Below are 20475 nucleotides of genomic sequence, written 5' to 3' on the forward strand. Positions count from 1 at the left end.
AATCAAATTTGAAGGACATTAATATTACAGTTTCACATAGGCCAACTTCCTGCTATGAGAGATGTGCTTCAGTAGACCCAATGATAAACTTCGCTGCATTCAACTGCTCTGCGCAACAGTAAACGCGAGAGTCGAGGCGGTGGGTAAGATAAGATAGGCAAACGTATTTCCTGTACTGTACCTGATTCTACATTGTTGTCTTGCCTACTAAGTGTAAACTCACAAGTTGTTAAATCCGCCCCTGGAAAATGCAAGCCATCAAGTGTGTGGTGGTTGGAGATGGGTAAGTTCTTTAAATTATGTATGCGCGCAGTTCAACAACTGGTAGGCTACTTGGATTTGGGTGTGTTAAAAAGTGGACATTTAGAAAAACTCTATTTAGCCTTCTTTCAACTGTTTATTGTACTACACATTCTTGTGTCAAGAGACAATTTCTGTTTTTTTCTGAATTAATTCGTTTCATATTGCACGTGGGAGCTGCAGTAATGTGGAATGTATGTACTTTTTATCTCAATTTGGTTTTCATACTCTTAATGATGAGGTTATTGTATGCAGTTTGCACTTTTCATGACTTCCTCATAGCTGTGTTCTGTCAGCTTGATAGACATGGGGGGGGGGGGGGGGTAAAGTTGTCAAAGGTGCCACAGAACAATCTAACCTTGTTCTAATCTGTATTAGCTAGACAAAGAACTAATACTTTTAAGTAACAGTCCTTTTGTGTACAGTATTAACCTTGATGTCCAGAAGCTCAATAGGTCTTTATCACAGAATCAATACAACAACATAATGACGCCCTCAAGGCAGGCACTTCCCAGTAGAGCAAACCTCTAACTGTAAAACAGGCCACACAATTAACACTTTAAATACCTAATTTGCATGTGCAGTTTTAACATCAGGTTGAGGAATGTATGATGACTTGATAATGACATTGTTCAACAACCCTTAAATCAATAAGGAAGAGACAGTATAGCAATACACACTGAATTCAGAAGACAGGAAGGAAGTGCCTACACTCTTAGAAAAAAAGGAACCTAAAACGGTTATCTAGAACCTAAAACGGTTATTCGGTTGTCCCATAGGAGAACCCTTTGAATAACCCTTTTGGTTACTGATGTAAAAACCCTTTCCACAGATGGTTCGAAGTGGAACCCAAAAGGGTTCTCCTATGGGGACAGCCAAAGAACCCTTTTGGAGTGTATGCAAGATTGGTGACAAGTTGGAAAAGTCTAAATGGATGCTGAGATGCTAGCTGGAGATTGGGATCCATGGGTGTAATGTGTGTAGGAGAGAGGAGATGGAGAGTAGTTGGAGATAATGAGGGCCTCAATTAAAGAGAACATTTACAAAGACACAGACAGACAGCAGTCAGTGAGGTCAAAGCAGCCTTTTCCTGTTCTCCGTTCGTTAAACCTCTTCTCGTTTTGTAAAAGAGAAGTTCTGTTATGCTGCTTTTATCCTCCAGTTTTAGTTTTGAAGTTCCTCTTTAGTCTGTAGTGCACTCTGTCTGCACAGTCTCATGGTTAATAAAGGAACCAAAGCACAGCTGCCACCTGTAACACAGTCACCTTTACTCAACTATTATTTACTGTACTGTACTGAACTATACTCAACTATTATTTACTGTACTGTACTGAACTATACTCAACTATTATTTACTGTACTGAACTATATGCAACTATTATTTACTGTACTGAACTATACTCAACTATTATTTACTGTACTGTACTGAACTATACTCAACTATTATTTACTGTACTGAACTATATGCAACTATTATTATGAACTATACTCAACTATTATTTACTGTACTGAACTATATGCAACTATTATTTACTGTACTGAACTATACTCAACTATTATTTACTGTACTGAACTATACTCAACTATTATTTACTGTACTGAACTATACTCAACTATTATTTACTGTACTGTACTGAACTATACTCAACTATTATTTACTGTACTGAACTATATGCAACTATTATTTACTGTACTGTACTGAACTATATGCAACTATTATTTACTGTACTGTACTGTACTGTAATGTACTGGAGTATACTTAACTATTATTTACTGTACTGTACTGTACTGGACTATACTCAACTATTATTTACTGTACTGTGCTGTACTGAATTATACTCAACTATTATTTACAGTACTGTACTGTACTGAACTATACTCAACTATTATTTACTGTACTGTACTGTACTGAACTATACTGAACTATTATTTACTATACTGTACTGTACTGAACTATATGCAACTATTATTTACTGTACTGTACTTTACTGAACTATACTGAACTATTATTTATTGTACTGTACTGTGTTGAACTATACTCAACTATTATTTACTGTACTGTACTGAACTATATGCAACTATTATTTACTGTACTGTACTGAACTATATGCAACTATTATTTACTGTACTGTACTGTAATGTACTGGAGTATACTTAACTATTATTTACTGTACTGTACTGTACTGGACTATACTCAACTATTATTTCCTGTACTGTGCTGTACTGAATTATACTCAACTATTATTTACAGTACTGTACTGTACTGAACTATATGCAACTATTATTTACTGTACTGTACTGTGCTGAACTATACTCAACTATTATTTACTGTACTGTACTGTACTGAACTATACTCAACTATTATTTACTATACTGTACTGTACTGAACTATATGCAACTATTATTTACTGTACTGTACTTTACTGAACTATACTGAACTATTATTTACTGTACTGTACTGTGTTGAACTATACTCAACTATTATTTACTGTACTGTACTGAACTATATGCAACTATTATTTACTGTACTGTACTGTACTGAACTATACTCAACTATTATTTACTGTACTGTACTGTACTGTACTGGACTATACTCAACTATTATTTACTGTACTGTGCTGTACTGAATTATACTCAACTATTATTTACAGTACTGTACTGTACTGAACTATATGCAACTATTATTTACTGTACTGTACTGTACTGGACTATACTCAACTATTATTTACTGTACTGTACTGTACTGGACTATACTCAACTATTATTTACTGTACTGTACTGAACTATATGCAACTATTATTTACTGTACTGTACTGTAATGAACTATACTCAACTATTATTTACTGTACTGTACTGTAATGAACTATACTCAACTATTATTTACTGTACTGTACTGAACTATATGCAACTATTATTTACTGTACTGTACTGTACTGAACTATACTCAACTATTATTTACTGTACTGTACTGTACTGTACTGTACTGTCCAAACTTTTGAACCAGTCATGCATGTCTATGTTTGGGCCAAATTAAGGCCGGTCCAGACGTCTGTGGATCAGACTAACAAAATGAAGCAACTTTTTAACGTCCATCGATGTCCAGTGTCAGTTACTGCTCAGGGGGTGAGGATGCTGGTTACAGTACATGGAAAGAGAGGGGGCCCATGGGTCGGTGTCAGTTACTGCTCAGTGGGTGAGGATGCTGGTTACAGTACATGGAAAGAGAGGTGGCCCATGGGTCGGTGTCAGTTACTGCGCAGGGGGTGAGGATGCTGGTTACAGTACATGGAAAGAGAGGGGGCCCATGGGTCGGTGTCAGTTACTGCGCAGGGGGTGAGGATGCTGGTTACAGTACATGGAAAGAGAGGGGGCCCATGGGTCGGTGTCAGTTACTGCGCAGGGGGTGAGGATGCTGGTTACAGTACATGGAAAGAGAGGGGGCCCATGGGTCGGTGTCAGTGAGAGCTGGTAGAGGTGACATTAACTGGAGAGAAAGAGAAGAGAAAGAGAGAGGGAGTGGTTGTCCAAGAGAGAGAGAGAGAGAGAGAGAGAGAGAATGACAGACAAAGATAAATACTTTACAAAGGTACACTTCATGAGAGGTTCTATGCCCCTATCGTCCTGACTGTCACAGTGTCACTGCCCTGCCTCCTGCCTCCTGACATCCCGGTCCCCCTATGTGGAGAACCCCTGTAGATCAGGGGACTTGAATAGCTTTGAAACTGTGACGGCTTACTTGTTTGAATGCAGTCATACAGTATGTATACGTGGGGAACATAGATATGTTTATGCCTGTAGGCTACATCAAGGCAGAGGTGACAGAAACAAAATAGGACACAAATAGGCCAACAACTTCCTTCTGGAGTGTGGCATTTAGGTATAAGTGTGATTTTGACATCTATATCCTCCTCGGTTGTTTTTTGTTTTAGGCCTTCTGACTAAGTGAGAAGTGAGAGCATTTCAAATGAACTCTGCCCAGCCAGTGGTAATTAGGTTGGTATTTGAAGTCAGATGCTGTATATGTTGGATTCCCACCATGAAGTCTCATTGAAAAGCATTCATATGCTGTAACTTTTAACTACTGTAGCATGATTGGCACTTTTTAGTATTTTGGTCCGTTGTAGAACTTTGAGTTGAAAAGTAATTGCCCTGTTAAAAGGAGTACCTTTCAGATGCATCATAGAATATAGCATTTCACATGGTTCCATCAGGTTCATGTAGTAAGTTATCACAATGCCATCATTGGATTTAGGGCTTCCATCCACCCCTGTCCCTTGTCCATCTGTGTGTGGGGGTAAGAAGAGAGAGGGAGCCTCATGCAGGAGGAGCAGGTGGAGAGTAGGAAGCACGGGGCCCCTACACTTAGACCACAGTCAACAGCATGTGTGTGTGAGTCAGAGGGTAGCAGAGATACAGACTGCTCAATGACACACTAACTCACCACTGAGAGAGGGAAACAGACACTATCACACTACCCTGTATCTCACTCTCATATCACCTCTCTCTCTCTCTCTATCTATCTCATATCACGTCCCTCTCTCATATCACCTCTCTGTCTCTCTCTCTCTCTCTCTCTCTCTCTCTCTCTCTCTCTCTATCTCATATCACGTCTCTCTCTCATATCACCTCTCTCTCTCTCTCTCTCTCTCTCTCTCATATCACTCTCTCTCTCTCTCTCTCTCTCTCTCTATCTCTCTCTATCTCATATCACGTCTCTCTCTCATATCACCTCTCTCTCTCTCTCTCTCTCTCATATCACCTCTCTCTCTATCTATCTCATATCATGTCTCTCTCTCATATCACGTCCCTCTCTCATATCACCTCTCTCTCTCGTCACCTATCTCTCTCTCTCTCTCTCTCTCTCTCTCTCTCTCTCTCTCTCTCCCGTCACCTCTCTCTTTCTCTCTCTCTCTTGACTTCAGTTAGTGGACAGAACTGCTTCTTGCCACCTAATATAATATACAGTAAGTTATTACTAATCATGTCTTCCACAAGGGTATAAACTATGAATGTTTCTCCAGTTCTTTTCAATGGCATCTATCAGGTTTCTTCTACCCAACCTTGAATGCTAACCTAATGATGTTCAAGGTGGAGCCAATCTGTAGAAGAAGCTGATGGTAGCCTGCCTACGTATAGCCCAGGGTGTCACTTTCTAACCTGCCCTAAAAATGTAACTCTGGGAGCACTCCTCAGACTAGCATTCCTTCCCTCCTGTCTGTACATGCAGGTGCGTGCTTCTTATTGGAATTTTACTGCAAAAACCTTGACTGTGTTTTTAGCTGCTGACTGTCAGAGGTGTTTTAGAACACTGACAAGAAGCTAGAGAAAGCGGATTACTGCTTCTCATAATGTAGGCAAGTTTGAAAGAAGCCAGGCCCCATCATGCTGTTCATTCAGCACATTGTACATAGTTAGAATGTCTATAGCCATTCATCATACTGCAAGCAATAAGGACAGTATATTGGCATCTTCTTTGCATAGGGAAAATCCCAAAAATTAGTTGGCGTGCTGTTGTTGTACCATTTTATCATGAGTGGGAGTGGACCATGATAGACACCAAGCTGAATTTAATGATGGTTTTCTGTCGAAAATATGGTGGAAGCTTTCCAAACAAGAAACTTTTAAAGAATTTACGTAATCTGCAATTTTACGTTTGTTACCATATTAAGGCAGCTAACCCTTTAAAAAAAGAAAACATTTCTCACCACTTCCATCTGCGTCTGGTCTCCCATCCATGGACGGACCAGGACCGACTCTGCTCAGCAAACCTGTCTGCCTGCAGGTTGCTATCCTGCTGGAATGAATGTGCCAAATCTTGCAACTAGAAAAAGCAGTGGCATATAGTACTTAAGTAAAAAATACTTTAAAGTACTACTTAAGTAGTGTTTTGGGGTATCTGTACTTTACTTTACTATTTATATTTTTTACAACTTTTACTTTTACTTCACTACATTCCTATAGAAGATGATGTACTTTTTACTCCATACCTTTCCCTGACACTCAAAAGTACTTGTTACATTCTGAATCCTTAGCAGGATTGAAAATTCGCACACTTATCAAGAGAACATCCCTGCCTCTGATCTGGTTGACTCAGTAAACACAAATGCTTTGTTTTTAAATTATGTCTTAGCGTTAGAGTGTGTCCCTGGCTATCCATAAATGAAAAATATGAAAAACATTGTGCCATATGGTTTGCTTAATATAAGTACTTTTTTAAATTATTCATACTTTTACTTTTGATGCTTAAGTATATTTTAGCAAATACATTTACTTTTGATAGTTAAGTATATTTAAAACCAAATACTTTTAGACTTTTACTCAAGTAGTATTTTACTGGGTGACTTTCACTTTTACTTGAGTCATTTTCTATTCGGGTATCTTTACATTTAGTCAAGTATGAGATTTGAGTACTTTTTCCACCACTGGAAAAATCCAGCGAAAGCAAGGGCCAGGGTAACATAACCAAAAATAGGTAGAATTGTTTCATTTAATTAAATCCATTTACAATTAATTTTCCCTCGCTTTGACATTTTTTTCCTTGCAATATTTTTTTTTGCTATCAATACTTTTGGATTTATGTTTTGCTTTCAATATCATTACTTTTGTTTGCAATACTAAGAATTTTGTTCTTGACTTCAGAAGTTTTGCTTGATATTAATGGGACAAAAGTAACTCACTCACTAGAGAATGGCACCATGTCGTAACACTACTAATCTAAACTAAGGAGTTTAAAGCAGCAATCCTTAATTGAAACATTAACAGGTGTCCTCCCAACCACAGTTTCGATAAAACGTTGAGGGATGGGGCTGGAGAAATGCAACCCCTTTCAAATCCATAGACTACACTATGGATGCGAGGACTGACCATCCATGCTATCAAAATGATAGTTTTAACCATATTATTAGGCTTATACAGTGTTTGTTTACATTAACTTTACATTAACTGTTAACAAACATTGGAGTAAAAAAAATAAAAATACTTTCATGTGGATTTCTTTCACATATGAAATGGCACGTTACATTTTGTTTTTCAAATGTGAACTTGCATTCCACATGTGAAAGTGATAATTTCATATGTGAAGTTTTCTTTACATATGAAACTCCAAATGTGATTTTCTCATGTGAATGTTTTTCACACGTGAAAATGCAATTCTAACTGAATAGAAAATGAATATGGTTTCACTTGTGAAATTTTACCTCAATATGAAAACAGCTACAGTATTTGACGTGGGTTTTTTTGTAAGAGAAGGGAGTTACTCTGACAGCTGGCAGCTACCCTGTAATGACTATAGGTTCTCTCAGTGTGTGCTAGAGTAAAGGTGTGTGTGTGTGTGTGTGTGTGTGTGTGTGTGTGTGTGTGTGTGTGTGTGTGTGTGTGTGTGTGTGTGTGTGTGTGTGTGTGTGTGTGTGTGTGTGTGTGTGTGTGTGTGTGTGTGTGTGTGTGTGCTCGTGCGAGTGTGTCAATGTGTCAATTGCGGCAAGAAAATGTGTGTGTATGTGTTGGCACACAACTGATTGCCCAAAGTCTGTTTCAGTGCTGTGGGAAAGACATGCCTGCTCATCAGCTACACAACCAACGCCTTCCCTGGAGAGTACATCCCCACAGTGTAAGTACTGGACCACAGACAGACACAGTGGACATGATATGGCTGGTACAGTGACAAATGTGTGGGCTGAATGGACAAACATCATACATAATGCAACCAATAACCAGAAATAGGAAATAATATTATATTCACAATAATTCTAGGGATTGACTTTACTTTCACAAACACCTATGGTATGCAGTTTGTATACACTCCGTGGCCAGTTTATTAGGTACACTATCTAGTACCGGGTCGGACCCCACTTTACCTTCAGAACAGCCTGAATTTTTGGGGCATGGCGTTTAATTGTTGCTCAATTGTTGTCAAGTGTGCCAGGAAAACATTCCCCACACCAGTAAAGTTAACACCAGGCAGGAAGGGTCCATGGATTCAAGTTGTCTTGATGCCTGTCTGCCTGCTTTATATATTAAGCCACGACCATGTGACTCACTGTCTGTAGGAGCGATCCATTTTCGTGAACGGGGTGGTGTACCTAATAAACTGTATACTGTTTTTTCTGTGTAAGGTTTTTCACTGTGATATGTTCTAGATGTAATTGACTCATTTGTCTTGCAGGTTTGATAACTACTCAGCCAATGTGATGGTGGACAGTAAGCCAGTGAACCTGGGACTGTGGGATACAGCAGGACAGGAGGACTATGACAGACTCAGACCTCTGTCCTATCCTCAGACGGTAACACACATACAGAATCTCTATTACAAATGATATACAGTGGGGTCCGGAATTATTGACACCCTTGATAAAGATGAGCTGTAATGACTGTATACTGTCCAATTAATAATGGATGCTGCCATGATTATGAATAATCCTGAATGAATCGTGAATAATGATGAATGAGAAAGTTACAGAGGGTCAAAAATCATAGCCCCAAAACATGCTAACCTCCTCTGTTATTGGTAATGGTGAGAGGTTAGCATGTCTTGGGGGTATGATCTTTGACCCTCTGTAACTTTCTCATTCATCATTATCCACGATTCATTCAGCATGTAAGCTGTTGACTACTTTATTTATAAGAATCTTTAGGGGTGTCAATTTGACGACTACTTTTTTGAGAAAAACATAATATTACTAGATATTATTAAACTCAATCTCTTTGAGCAATTGTATTAGCAAAAAATAATATAATTTCCACGTTGTTTGGAGCACACAATATAGTTCAGTATTTGCATACTACATTTTATATAGTCATTATCGCTCATATTTATCAAAAGTGTCAATAATTTCGGACCCCACGTCTTCTCCTACTCTGATACACCTTTCTACCCTTCGGTGCAACCACATGTATTACTCCCTACACCTTCACTGACCAATGACCATATACACTATATGAATCACTAGATGTAATCTGTTTACAACATCAACATCTCCCTACACCTTTAATACTACCATTGATCAGGCACTATGTTTGTCCCCCAGGATGTATTCCTCATCTGTTTCTCTCTGGTGAGCCCAGCATCGTTTGAGAACGTCAGAGCCAAGGTGAGTGGATGCTGTGTGATCTTCATGGCTGTTGTGCTACAGTGTATAGGTACATATAGTACATATACACACATATTCTATTTGATCCGCCGCCGGTGTTTTCCTCTGTACCTAATGCAGGGATAGCCGAGGACTTGGTTCTCATAATGTAGGTGTTGATTGGCGTTGATTGACACAGTGCCATTATAAAGGTTGCAGCATCCCCAAGAGCTGCAGTATGTAGCATACATTATAGATTACTATACGGAGAGATTAACGTGTCAGTACTGTTGATCACTCCTAAAGCACAGGGGTATTTAGATGTGCTTACCTTTCTGTGAATATAGATGGGCCATCATCTTGCAGTATTACAGAGGGGGTTGATGGACAGAGCAGGAAAACAGTAGAATGCCAGTTAATCTATAAAATGCCTGTCAAGATTAAGATAATGAAGTCAATCTAAACACATAAAGAAATCAATCAATTTTAAAAGGATAGGCTACTCTGGTTTACCTGCTTTCAATAGAACGTCCAAGTGTACCGTATAATAAAACAAACATATTGAAGACTCTGGCATTTACGGTACAGTAATAGGATATAGTCCAATGGACAATGAATATTTTTCTATTTGAACTATGTCTGAGTAATGCTATTGTCAATAGTTATTTTGTGATCTGCTGCTTTCAGTTGTACCTATTGTTGCAGAGGCCATGGTTTTAGTCGCTTCAGTCAGACAGTCATAAATAAAATAGAACAGCACATCTATTCAGGTAGCACCTTGCATCCCATTGGATTCCAAATGAATCTCACTCCATTTGGAAAGGATATAGAGGTCTGTTCATCAATAGAAATCATATTCAATCATATTCATTCAGGTTTACGTCAGAGAGAAGTAATCATCTCTTCTTTAACGGAGTCAAACATGGATGTCCCATGTGAACTTAACTCGCCTAATGAACGATGAGACCTCTACCTACTCCACCAGGTAACTGTCAGGGTCTGTGTCTTTTCACTGCACGGGGCACACAGTTCACATGTCACCTTGGCAACTCTCAGCTACTGCTGAATCCAAGCTGTCCTTGAGCGCTCTACTGCCATTCTGATGAAAAGGAGAAGATAGTAATTGTCCCATCCTGTCTCTCCATCTCCATCTCTCCAGAAGTCATGGGTTTTAAACTGACACTGTAACGGCGTTCTTCGTTTGTTGAAAGAGAGTCGGACCGAAATGCAGCGTGGTGATTACTCATGTCTTTAATGTAGAAGATAGCGATACATGAAATAACTTAAATAAATACAAAACAACAAACGGAACGTGAAAACTAATTACAGCCTATCTGGTGAACACTACACAGAGACAGGAACAATCACCCACGAAATACAAAGTGAAACCCAGGCTACCTAAATACGGTTCCCAATCAGAGACAACGAGAATCACCTGACTCTGATTGAGAACCGCCTCAGGCAGCCAAGCCTATGCAACACCCCTACTGACCAACTAATTAACTAAAACACAAAATACTAAGACCAAGGCGTGACAGACACACTACTATAGAAGTTTAATTCACATCAAAGAGCTATAATATCACCAAAAAAGCCTGCCAAACGTTACCCTTTTCAAACACTTTTATTGTTGAGCTCTTTAATCACCACTTCATTAAGTCAGGATTCCTATTTGACTCAGATATGCCACCTTGCCCATCCAACATTTCCTCATCTCCCATCCCTTCTAATGCAACTATCTCCGATGCTCCTCCCTCTTTTCCCTCTGCCCCGCTACAAAGTTTCTCCCTGCAGGCGGTTACTTAGTCCGAGGTGCTAAAGGAGCTCCTTAAACTTGACAGAGTTAGATGGTTTAGACACTTTATTCTTTAAGGTTGCTGCCCCTATCATCGCCAAGCCTATCTCCGGCCTTTTTAACCTTTCTCTCCTTTCTGGGGAGGTTCTCATTGCTTGGAAGGCTTCCATGGTTCGTCCTTTATTTAAAGGGGAAGATCAAGCTGATCCTAATCTTTATAAGCATGTTTCTATTTTGCCCTGTTTATCAAAAGTGTTGGAAAAACATGTCAATAATCAGCTGACTGGCTATCTTTATGTCTATATTATTCTCTCAGGTATGCAATCTGGCTTCCGCTCAGGTTATAGGTGTGTCACCATTGCCCTTGATTCTTAGCAACATTGTGCTGCTATTTTTATTGACTTGGCCACAGCTTTTGATACGGTAGACCATTCTATTCTTGTGGGCCGGCTAAGGACTATATGTGTCTCTGAGGGGTCTTTGGCCTGGTTTGCTAACTACCTCTCTCAAAGAGTGCAGTGTATAAAGTCAGAATATTTGCTATCTCAGCCACTGCCTGTCACCAAGAGAGTACCTCAAGGCTTGATCCTAGGCGCCACGCTCTTCTCAATTTAGGAAGCTCTCTCAACCATTTATATGCAGATGATACAGTCTTATACTGAGATGGCCCCTCCACGGATGTTGTGTTAAATGCTATACAACAAAGCTTTCTAAGTGTCCAACTAGCTTTCTCTACCCTTAACCTTGTTCTGAACACCTCCAAAACAAAGGCCATGTGGTTTGGTAAGAAGAATGCCCCTCCTCCCATAGATGTTATTACTACCTCTGAGGGTTTAGAGCCTCATAGAAGTACTTAGGAGTATGGCTAGACGGTTCACTGTCCTTCTCTCAGCACATATGAAAGCTGCAGGCTGAAGTTAAATCTAGACTTTGTTTCCTCTATCGTAATCGCTCCTCTTTCACTCCAGCTGCCAAAGTAACCCTGATTCAGATGACCATCCTACCCATACTAGATTACAGAGACATAATTTATAGATCAGCAGGTAGGAGTGCTCTCAAGCAGCTAGATGTTATTTACCATTCAGACATCCGATTTGCCACCAATGCTCCTTATAGGACACATCACTGCACTCTGTACTCCTCTGTAAACTGGTCATCTCTTTATACCCGTCGCAAGACCCCTTGGTTGATGCTTATTTATAAAACCCTCTTAGGCCTCACTCCCCCCTATCTGAGATATCTACTGCAGCCCTCATCCTCCTCATACAGCACCTGTTCTGCCAGTCACATTCTGTTAAAGGTCCCCAAAGCACACACATCCCTGGATCACTCCTCTTTTCAGTTCGCTGCAACTAGCGACTGGAACGAGCTGCAACAAACACTCAAACTGGACAGTTTTATCTCAATCTCTTCATTCAAAGACTCAATAATGGACAGTCTTACTGCCTGTTGTGGCTGCTTTGTGTGATGTATTGTTGTCTCTACCTTCTTGCCCTTTGTGCTGTTGTCTGTGCCCAATAATGTTTGTACCATGTTTTGTGCTGCTACCATTTTGTGTTGCTACCATGTTGTTGTTATGTTGTGTTGCTACCATGCTGTGTTGTCATGTGTTGCTGCCTTGCTATGTTGTTGTCTTTAGTCTCCCTTTATGTAGTGTTGTGTTGTCTCTCTTGTTGTGATGTGTGTTATGTCCTATATTTATATTGTATTTATTTGTATTTTTAATCTCAGGCCCCCGTCCCCACAGGAGGCCTTTTGCCTTTTGGTAGGCTGTCATTGTAAATAAGAATTTGTTCTTAACTGACTTTCCTAGTTAAATAAGGTTAAATAAAATAATTAAAATGTAAAAAATTACAGGTAAGTGTCTGACTCCTCTGACTTCACTGTCAACCATTTGAATTGAGCTGATTCGTTTGGGAAGTGTTGGAGAGGACAGCATTATATCAAAAGCAGTGGAGGTCAAAAGACAATGAAGTTTGAAAAATATGCTTTACTTGATATGACATTGTCAAAACAACCCTAATATGGTCCAGAGTGGTCGGAAGGCAGATCTGGTAGGTCGCTGGAAAGTATTAATGTGTAATTTATTCTACTCCATAGATTTCAAGTGCTCAAACTAAGGAGGGGAATGGAAAGTGTTCTTGCTATTGGCAATTATTGAAAAGACCAGTGTTAATCCATTCCAATTTGTGCCGTTTCGAATCGCACCGCTTTCCCAAATGACTTTACTCAGCCCTTTAATTTATGATTAGCTTCAAACAATAGCAATCTCGCTTCTCCAGCCCTTATGCAAATGTTTGCCACTTTTCACATTTCTAGAACAAACATCTTTAGTCGTTTTTTCCTCCTCTCTCCATCTTTCTCGGTCTGTTTTTTTCATGGCATGTTCCCAAAGAGTCTCCATGGTAACATTGACCATGTATGCAAATGGCGCCTTAATTAGATTACCAGGCTTTCAGGTGACATTAGGATCTATTTAACATGGAAGTTAGGCTACAGACTGTGTGGGGGAAGAGTCACAGCCAGAGTCACAGCCATGTAGCATGTTACTCACACTAACCCACCCATGTCACTCTGGTATTTGCCTGTCAAAAGGAGATTCAATTGACCCGTGTTATCTCTGATTATTGCCACGGTCCACCTCCTACTGCTATCACCGTTTTGGATCAGCAGGAGATCAAGAATCAATTAGCCATCGCTGGGTAAATGGTTGGAGCTTGAATTTCTCTCCAAGCTTCTCAAGACAAGTGTTGTGGTTTATGTCTTCCATTATCATAACACTGTATTGGCCAACTCATATCTTAACCTAGCAGAACCTAATTCCCTCACTTAGTTTCAGAGAGATACTAGTAAACTAAAGGTGCCATGTTTCCATTTAATCCAGTCAGCCTCAATGGAAGTTAGGGATGATTTAACTCATGGCACCATCGCCTTTCTTAGTTGGAAGCTGGGAAGTTTTATTTGTTAAAGTGACATCTCTTACCTGTCCTGGTATATAGAGAAGCATCCTTTCATCTCTCTTCCACAGAGTCTGTAGGGTCAGGGCAGAGGTAACCCTGTAGTTCCTGAATAGTGAAAGCCTTTTATTGTAAAGCTGCTCTTCTCCAATGAGTCCTCCTAAGGAGCTAAGTCCCCCTAAGGAGCTAAGGACTGGGGTAGATCTCTGTGAGATCTACCCCAGTCCTTTGTGTGGCAGTCAAGGTTTGATGGCAGGAAGGCCAGAGAATGCAGAGGAGTGGGCGTTTGTCCCCATAGACGATGACTAAATAATGGCTACCCTGCAATGAAAGAGAGACAGACACGAGAGGCAGAAAAACCTTGGTGCAATGGTACTGAGAACTCTTGATGCATTTCTCACAGAATGTAGTGTGTGTGTGTGTGTGTGTGTGTGTGTGTGTGTGTGTGTGTGTGTGTGTGTGTGTGTGTGTGTGTGTGTGTGTGTGTGTGTGTGTGTGTGTGTGTGTGTGTGTGTGTGTGTGTGTGTGTGTGTAGGTGTGTGTGTGTGTGTGTTTTCTACTGTGTGCATACAGTATGTGCGTGCTTCACTGTCACTGTTCTCATTACAATACATTCATGCTCTATAAAAAAAGGAAACATTTTCAACCTTGACATTCCCTCCACTCTGCTGTAACAGCTAATGATGGCTTGCAGGATGGATCCTATATTGTATTAGAGACACCAATAATTACTGACGTATAAACATACGTAGAGCTGTTAACCAGGTGTTAAGCAGAGAAGCTGATGAAAGGCCTCCAAATGAACAGAGGCACACTAAAATAAGCGAAGGTGACTCACTAACGTCATTCATAAGCATTCATTTCCTATTCTGCAAAAGCATACACTGCTCTCTTGTTTCTATCAGTCACTCAATGCGGAAGAAGGAACTTCCTTTTTCATTGAGTGACTGATAGAAACAAGAGAGCAGCCATTTTATTTGAATAGTATGTAATAATAATGACGGCAATGATAGTAGTAATAATAATAATAGTAATAGACAGAGTATCCTAGATTTTATGTGTGAGGAGCTATACCAGGAATCAACCTCTGCATTAACTGGCTACTCCATAATACAGTAGTAGAACCAGAGGGGAAGAGATGAAGCGAGAGGCTTGACTCTGCCCCAAATTCTGTCCACAAAATCTGTCCACAAGTAAGGATTTTTATAATGAGTGTCGAATTTCGTCAACTAAAAAATGTAATTCTAATATGCTACAAGAGCCTTATTTGATCAAATAGACTTTTTGTTATGTTTAGGTTGTTACGAATGTTCTGATATAAGTGGACACACGTGGCATTCCTGCAACTTTGAAAAATATATTTTATTTTGGAGTTATGCCTGTTGTTCACATGTGTATGTGCCCTCTCATTGGTTAGAATGTTCCCGCCTGACCCCGCCTCCTCCTGTCTGCAGTCCGCTTTGCGGACATTTATTCTCATTATTAAAGTGGTCAGTCCAGTATCTTGTCAGAATATAGATTATCTTTGGTAGAATTAACGATGAGCTGTATCACCAAAAAGGAAGTGAAAAGTAATTCAGTATCTTTTGCTGCGGCCATGTTGACCGACTCTGTGTGTGTGTGCTTGCTCCCTCTAGTGGTACCCTGAGGTACGACACCACTGCCCCTCCACACCCATCATCCTCGTGGGCACCAAGCTGGATCTGAGGGACGAGAAGGAAACCATTGAGAAGCTGAAGGAGAAGAAGCTAGCGCCCATCACCTACCCACAAGGCTTAGCACTAGCCAAAGAGATAGGTATGTAGGTCTCTGGGATCCTGAATTAGTGATCGTGCATCAGAGATCTACCATGATTGGTATACAGTGGTCACATATACAGTGGTCACTCTGGGTTTGTGATTGGATATGACTGAATCAGCGATCGATTGATTATCTGTCATTTTAATGATTGTCGTTCACAGAGCTGTAGAGTATCATGGAACACTTTGTATTCTGCTCTTAGACCTTATACTGCATAGATGTTGAGATTTCATGTCACCCAAGCTTCACATTCTTGGAGTCATCGCCCGCCAGCTGTGCATTATGCCAGATAAACAGTCTATCCTCTTCATGTCCCTCATACATCTTTTGTGTGTTTTCTGGGTAGACTCGGTGAAGTACCTGGAATGCTCTGCCTTGACCCAGCGGGGGCTGAAGACGGTCTTTGACGAGGCCATCCGAGCGGTGCTGTGCCCCCAGCCCACCAAGGTGAAGAAACGACCCTGTCTACTCATCTGAACTCAGACCTGTGGATAGACCAAGAGGGAAGGGCTCAGGAATCACACAACAGCAAATGTTTGATTTTAGTTAAATACAAAGTTTGGCAGTTTTACAAAGTGGTCTAATGTTCAGATGAGTCAACATATGTAGTGTTGAGTCTTGCCATCTGTAGTGTATATCCAGCTATAATTACAGTATATAGTGTATGCCTCAATCCCAAATGAATGGAAGATAGTTGGACCGTCGGATTGTATCATTACAGATGGTGCCTACCTTTCCCACTGGTTGGGGATTGAGGCATATAGCTGGATCTACAATTATTCTCAATGTTAGACCACTGTTCAGGTCTGAAAACAACCATCAGACTTTCTGGAGCATCAATATGAATGTCCTTAATATTTTCAAGACAAATCCTGGATATGTACACATGGATAAGTGTTTTAGATTCATATATTGGTATTTGGTTTTGGTTTCTGACTCATTTTCTTATACACTTCATCTATATAATTTGTTAATGCAGTGACAGATCCTTACTGTACAAGAAAGACACTGAAAAATACATAGACCAAACAATACAGTGTGTATAGTCAGAAATGCATTGCACCATCCTAATATAAGAAACTTTCTAAAATGATCATGTTGTTTACTCTATAAAATGTATTTTTCATATTTTGACATGATGCAGCATTCTACTATATTTCTAAGGTACCGTATTACTTTTCTCTCTATTACAATTTAATTTAACAAAAAAAAAACATATGAGTGTGTGTGTTTGTGTGTCCCCTTGACCTTAGAACAGCCTCAATTCGTTGGGGCATGGACTCTACAAGGTGTCGGAAGCATTCCACAGGGATGCTGGCCCATGTTGACTCCAATGCTTCCCACAGTTTTGTCAAGTTGGCTGGATATCCTTTGGGTGGTGGACCATTCTTGATACACACGAGAAACTGTTGAGCGTGAAATACACAGAAGCGTTGCAGTTTTTGACACAAACTGGTGCGCCTGGCACCTGCTACCATACCCCGTTCAAAGGCCCTAACATTTTTTGTCTTGCCCATTCACCCTCTGAATGACACACATACACAATCCATGTCTCAATTGTCTCAAGGATTAAAAATCCTTCTTTAACCTGACTCCTCCCCTTCATCTACACTGATTGAAGTGGATTTAACTAGTGATAATAATAAGGGATCATAGCTTTCACCTGGATTCACCTGGTCAGTTTATGTCAAAAATGTTTTGTATACTCAGTGATAAGTACAGCATGCCAGCTTTTATTTGAGGGTATTTTCATACATACATTACCTGTTTTGCCATTTGGAAATGAAAGTACTTTATGTATCTCGTCATTTGAAGAAATCATAAGTATTTCGACTTAAGTCAAAAGTTTAGCATTTAGTACCATTTTCCTTGCACACAATGACTACATCAAGCTTGTGACTTTTCAAATGTATTGGGTGCTGGCCTCCCGAGTGGCACTGCACTCAACGGCACTGCATCACAGTGCTTGAGGCGTCACTACAGACCCGGGTTTGAACCCGGGCTGTGTGGCAGCCGGCTGCGACCGGGAGACCCATGAGGCGCTGCACAATTGGCCCAGGGGAGGATTTGGCCGGCCGGGATGTCCTTGTCCCATTGTGCTCTAGGGACTTCTGTGGTGGGCCGGGCGCATGCATGCTGACACGGTCGCCAGTTGTACGGTATTTCCTCCGATACATTGTTACGGCTGGCTTCCAGGTTAAGCGAGCAGTGTCAAGAAGCAGTGCAGCTTGGCAGGGTTGTGTTTCGGAGGATGCGTGGCATCGTATGTGAGTTGCGGTGATGGGACAAGACTGTAACTAACAATTGGATATCATGAAATTGGTGAGAAAAAGGGGTAAAACGTTTTTACAAATTAATAAATTGTTGGGTGCTTTTGTGGTTAATTTTGGTTGTGTTTCTGATTATGTTTTGGTGAATGGAACTGAATGATGAATAATGTCTTGTGCCCATATGTTTCATGTGGATGCTACCAAATCAAATCAAATTTATTTATATAGCCCTTCGTACATCAGCTGCTATCTCAAAGTGCTGTACAGAAACCCAGCCTAAAACCCCAAACAGCAAGCAATGCAGGTGTAGAAGCACGGTGGTTAGGAAAAACTCCCTAGAAAGGCCAAAACCTAGGAAGAAACCTAGAGAGGAACCAGGCTATGTGGGGTGGCCAGTCCTCTTCTGGCTGTGCCGGGTAGAGATTATAACAGAACATGGCCAAGATGTTCAAATGTTCATAAATGACCAGCATGGTCGAATAATAATAAGGCAGAACAGTTGAAACTGGAGCAGCAGCACGGCCAGGTGGACTGGGGACAGCAAGGAGTCATCATGTCAGGTAGTCCTGGGGCATGGTCCTAGGGCTCAGGTCCTCCGAGAGAGAGAAGGAGAGAATTAGAGAACGCACACTTAGATTCACACAGGACACCGAATTGGACAGGAGAAGTACTCCAGATATAACAAACTGAACCCAGCCCCCCGACACATAAACTACTGCAGCATAAATACTGGAGGCTGAGACAGGAGGGGTCAGGAGACACTGTGGCCCCACCCAAGGACACCCCCGGACAGGGCCAAACAGGAAGGATATAACCCCACCCACTTTGCCAAAGCACAGCCCCCACACCACTAGAGGGATATCTTCAACCACCAACTTACCATCCTGAGACAAAGCTGAGTATAGCCCGCAAAGATCTCCGCCATGGCACAACCCAAGGGGGGGTGCCAACCCAGACAGGATGACCACATCAGTGAATCAACCCACTCAGGTGACGCACCCCTTCCAGGGACGGCATGAGAGAGCCCCAGTAAGCCAGTGACTCAGCCCCTGTAATAGGGTTAGAGGCAGAGAATCCCAGTGGAAAGAGGGGAACCGGCCAGGCAGAGACAGCAAGGGTGGTTTGTTGCTCCAGAGCCTTTCCGTTCACCTTCCCACTCCTGGGCCAGACTACACTCAATCATATGACCCACTGAAGAGATAAGTCTTCAGTAAAGACTTAAAGGTTGAGACCGAGTTTGCGTCTCTGACATGGGTAGGCAGACCGTTCCATAAAAATGGAGCTCTATAGGAGAAAGCCCTGCCTCCAGCTGTTTGCTTAGAAATTCTAGGGACAATTAGGAGGCCTGCGTCTTGTGACCGTAGCGTACGTGTAGGTATGTACGGCAGGACCAAACCAGAGAGATAGGTAGGAGCAAGCCCATGTAATGCTTTGTAGGTTAGCAGTAAAACCTTGAAATCAGCCCTTGCTTTGACAGGAAGCCAGTGTAGGGAGGCTAGCACTGGAGTAATATGATCAAATTCTTTGGTTCTAGTCAGGATTCTAGCAGCCGTATTTAGCACTAACTGAAGTTTATTTAGTGCTTTATCCAGGTAGCCGGAAAGTAGAGCATTGCAGTAGTCTAACCTAGAAGTGACAAAAGCATGGATTAATTTTTCTGCATCATTTTTGGACAGAAAGTTTCTGATTTTTGCAATGTTACGTAGATGGAAAAAAGCTGTCCTTGAAATCGTCTTGATATGTTCTTCAAAAGAGAGATCAGGGTCCAGAGTAACGCCGAGGTCCTTCACAGTTTTATTTGAGACGACTGTACAACCATTAAGATTAATTGTCAGATTCAACAGAAGATCTCTTTGTTTCTTGGGACCTAGAACAAGCATCTCTGTTTGGTCTGAGTTTAAAAGTAGAAAGTTTGCAGCCATCCACTTCCTTATGTCTGAAACACATGCTTCTAGCAAGGGCAATTTTGGGGCTTCACCATGTTTCATTGAAATGTACAGCTGTGTGTCATCCGCATAGCAGTGAAAGTTAACATAAAGTTAACAATAATCATTACCATGATTATTGCTAATCGTGAATAATGATATGGGGCACAAAGATCATACCCCCCCCCCCAATGCTTATTTAGTCGAATGGCATTATTTATGATTCATTCATGATTTGTCTTTATCATGGCATTATCAGGATTCATTTAGAAGTGTTCAGAAACATCTAATCAATGAATACTGTATGGGACCAAATCAAGGAATATGGGACCAAATACTAAACTTTTGACTATTTGAATACAC

At 40.8% G+C, this 20475-nt stretch overlaps 1 protein-coding gene across 3 annotated transcripts; it reads left to right on the forward strand.

Annotated features, from left to right (window-relative positions):
• Positions 1-124: 124 nt before the first annotated feature.
• On the forward strand, positions 125-18301 carry LOC135554398 (ras-related C3 botulinum toxin substrate 2). Of its 3 annotated transcripts, none has more exons than XM_064986693.1 (6): positions 125-143; positions 7835-7906; positions 8462-8579; positions 9324-9386; positions 15755-15914; positions 16264-18301. In XM_064986693.1, exons 3-6 carry the CDS (start codon positions 8487-8489, stop codon positions 16392-16394), a joined length of 447 nt encoding a protein of 148 aa, XP_064842765.1. In that variant the 5' UTR covers positions 125-143; positions 7835-7906; positions 8462-8486; the 3' UTR covers positions 16395-18301. The 3 variants fall into 3 exon arrangements, with proteins under 3 accessions (XP_064842765.1, XP_064842766.1, XP_064842763.1); XM_064986694.1 differs by lacking the exon at positions 125-143 and adding an exon at positions 150-283 and having other exon boundaries at positions 15755-15918; XM_064986691.1 differs by lacking the exon at positions 125-143 and adding an exon at positions 150-283.
• Positions 18302-20475: the final 2174 nt, after the last annotated feature.

Source organism: Oncorhynchus masou, chromosome 14 (assembly GCF_036934945.1).
Source record: "Oncorhynchus masou masou isolate Uvic2021 chromosome 14, UVic_Omas_1.1, whole genome shotgun sequence".
Lineage (NCBI taxonomy): Eukaryota > Metazoa > Chordata > Actinopteri > Salmoniformes > Salmonidae > Oncorhynchus > Oncorhynchus masou.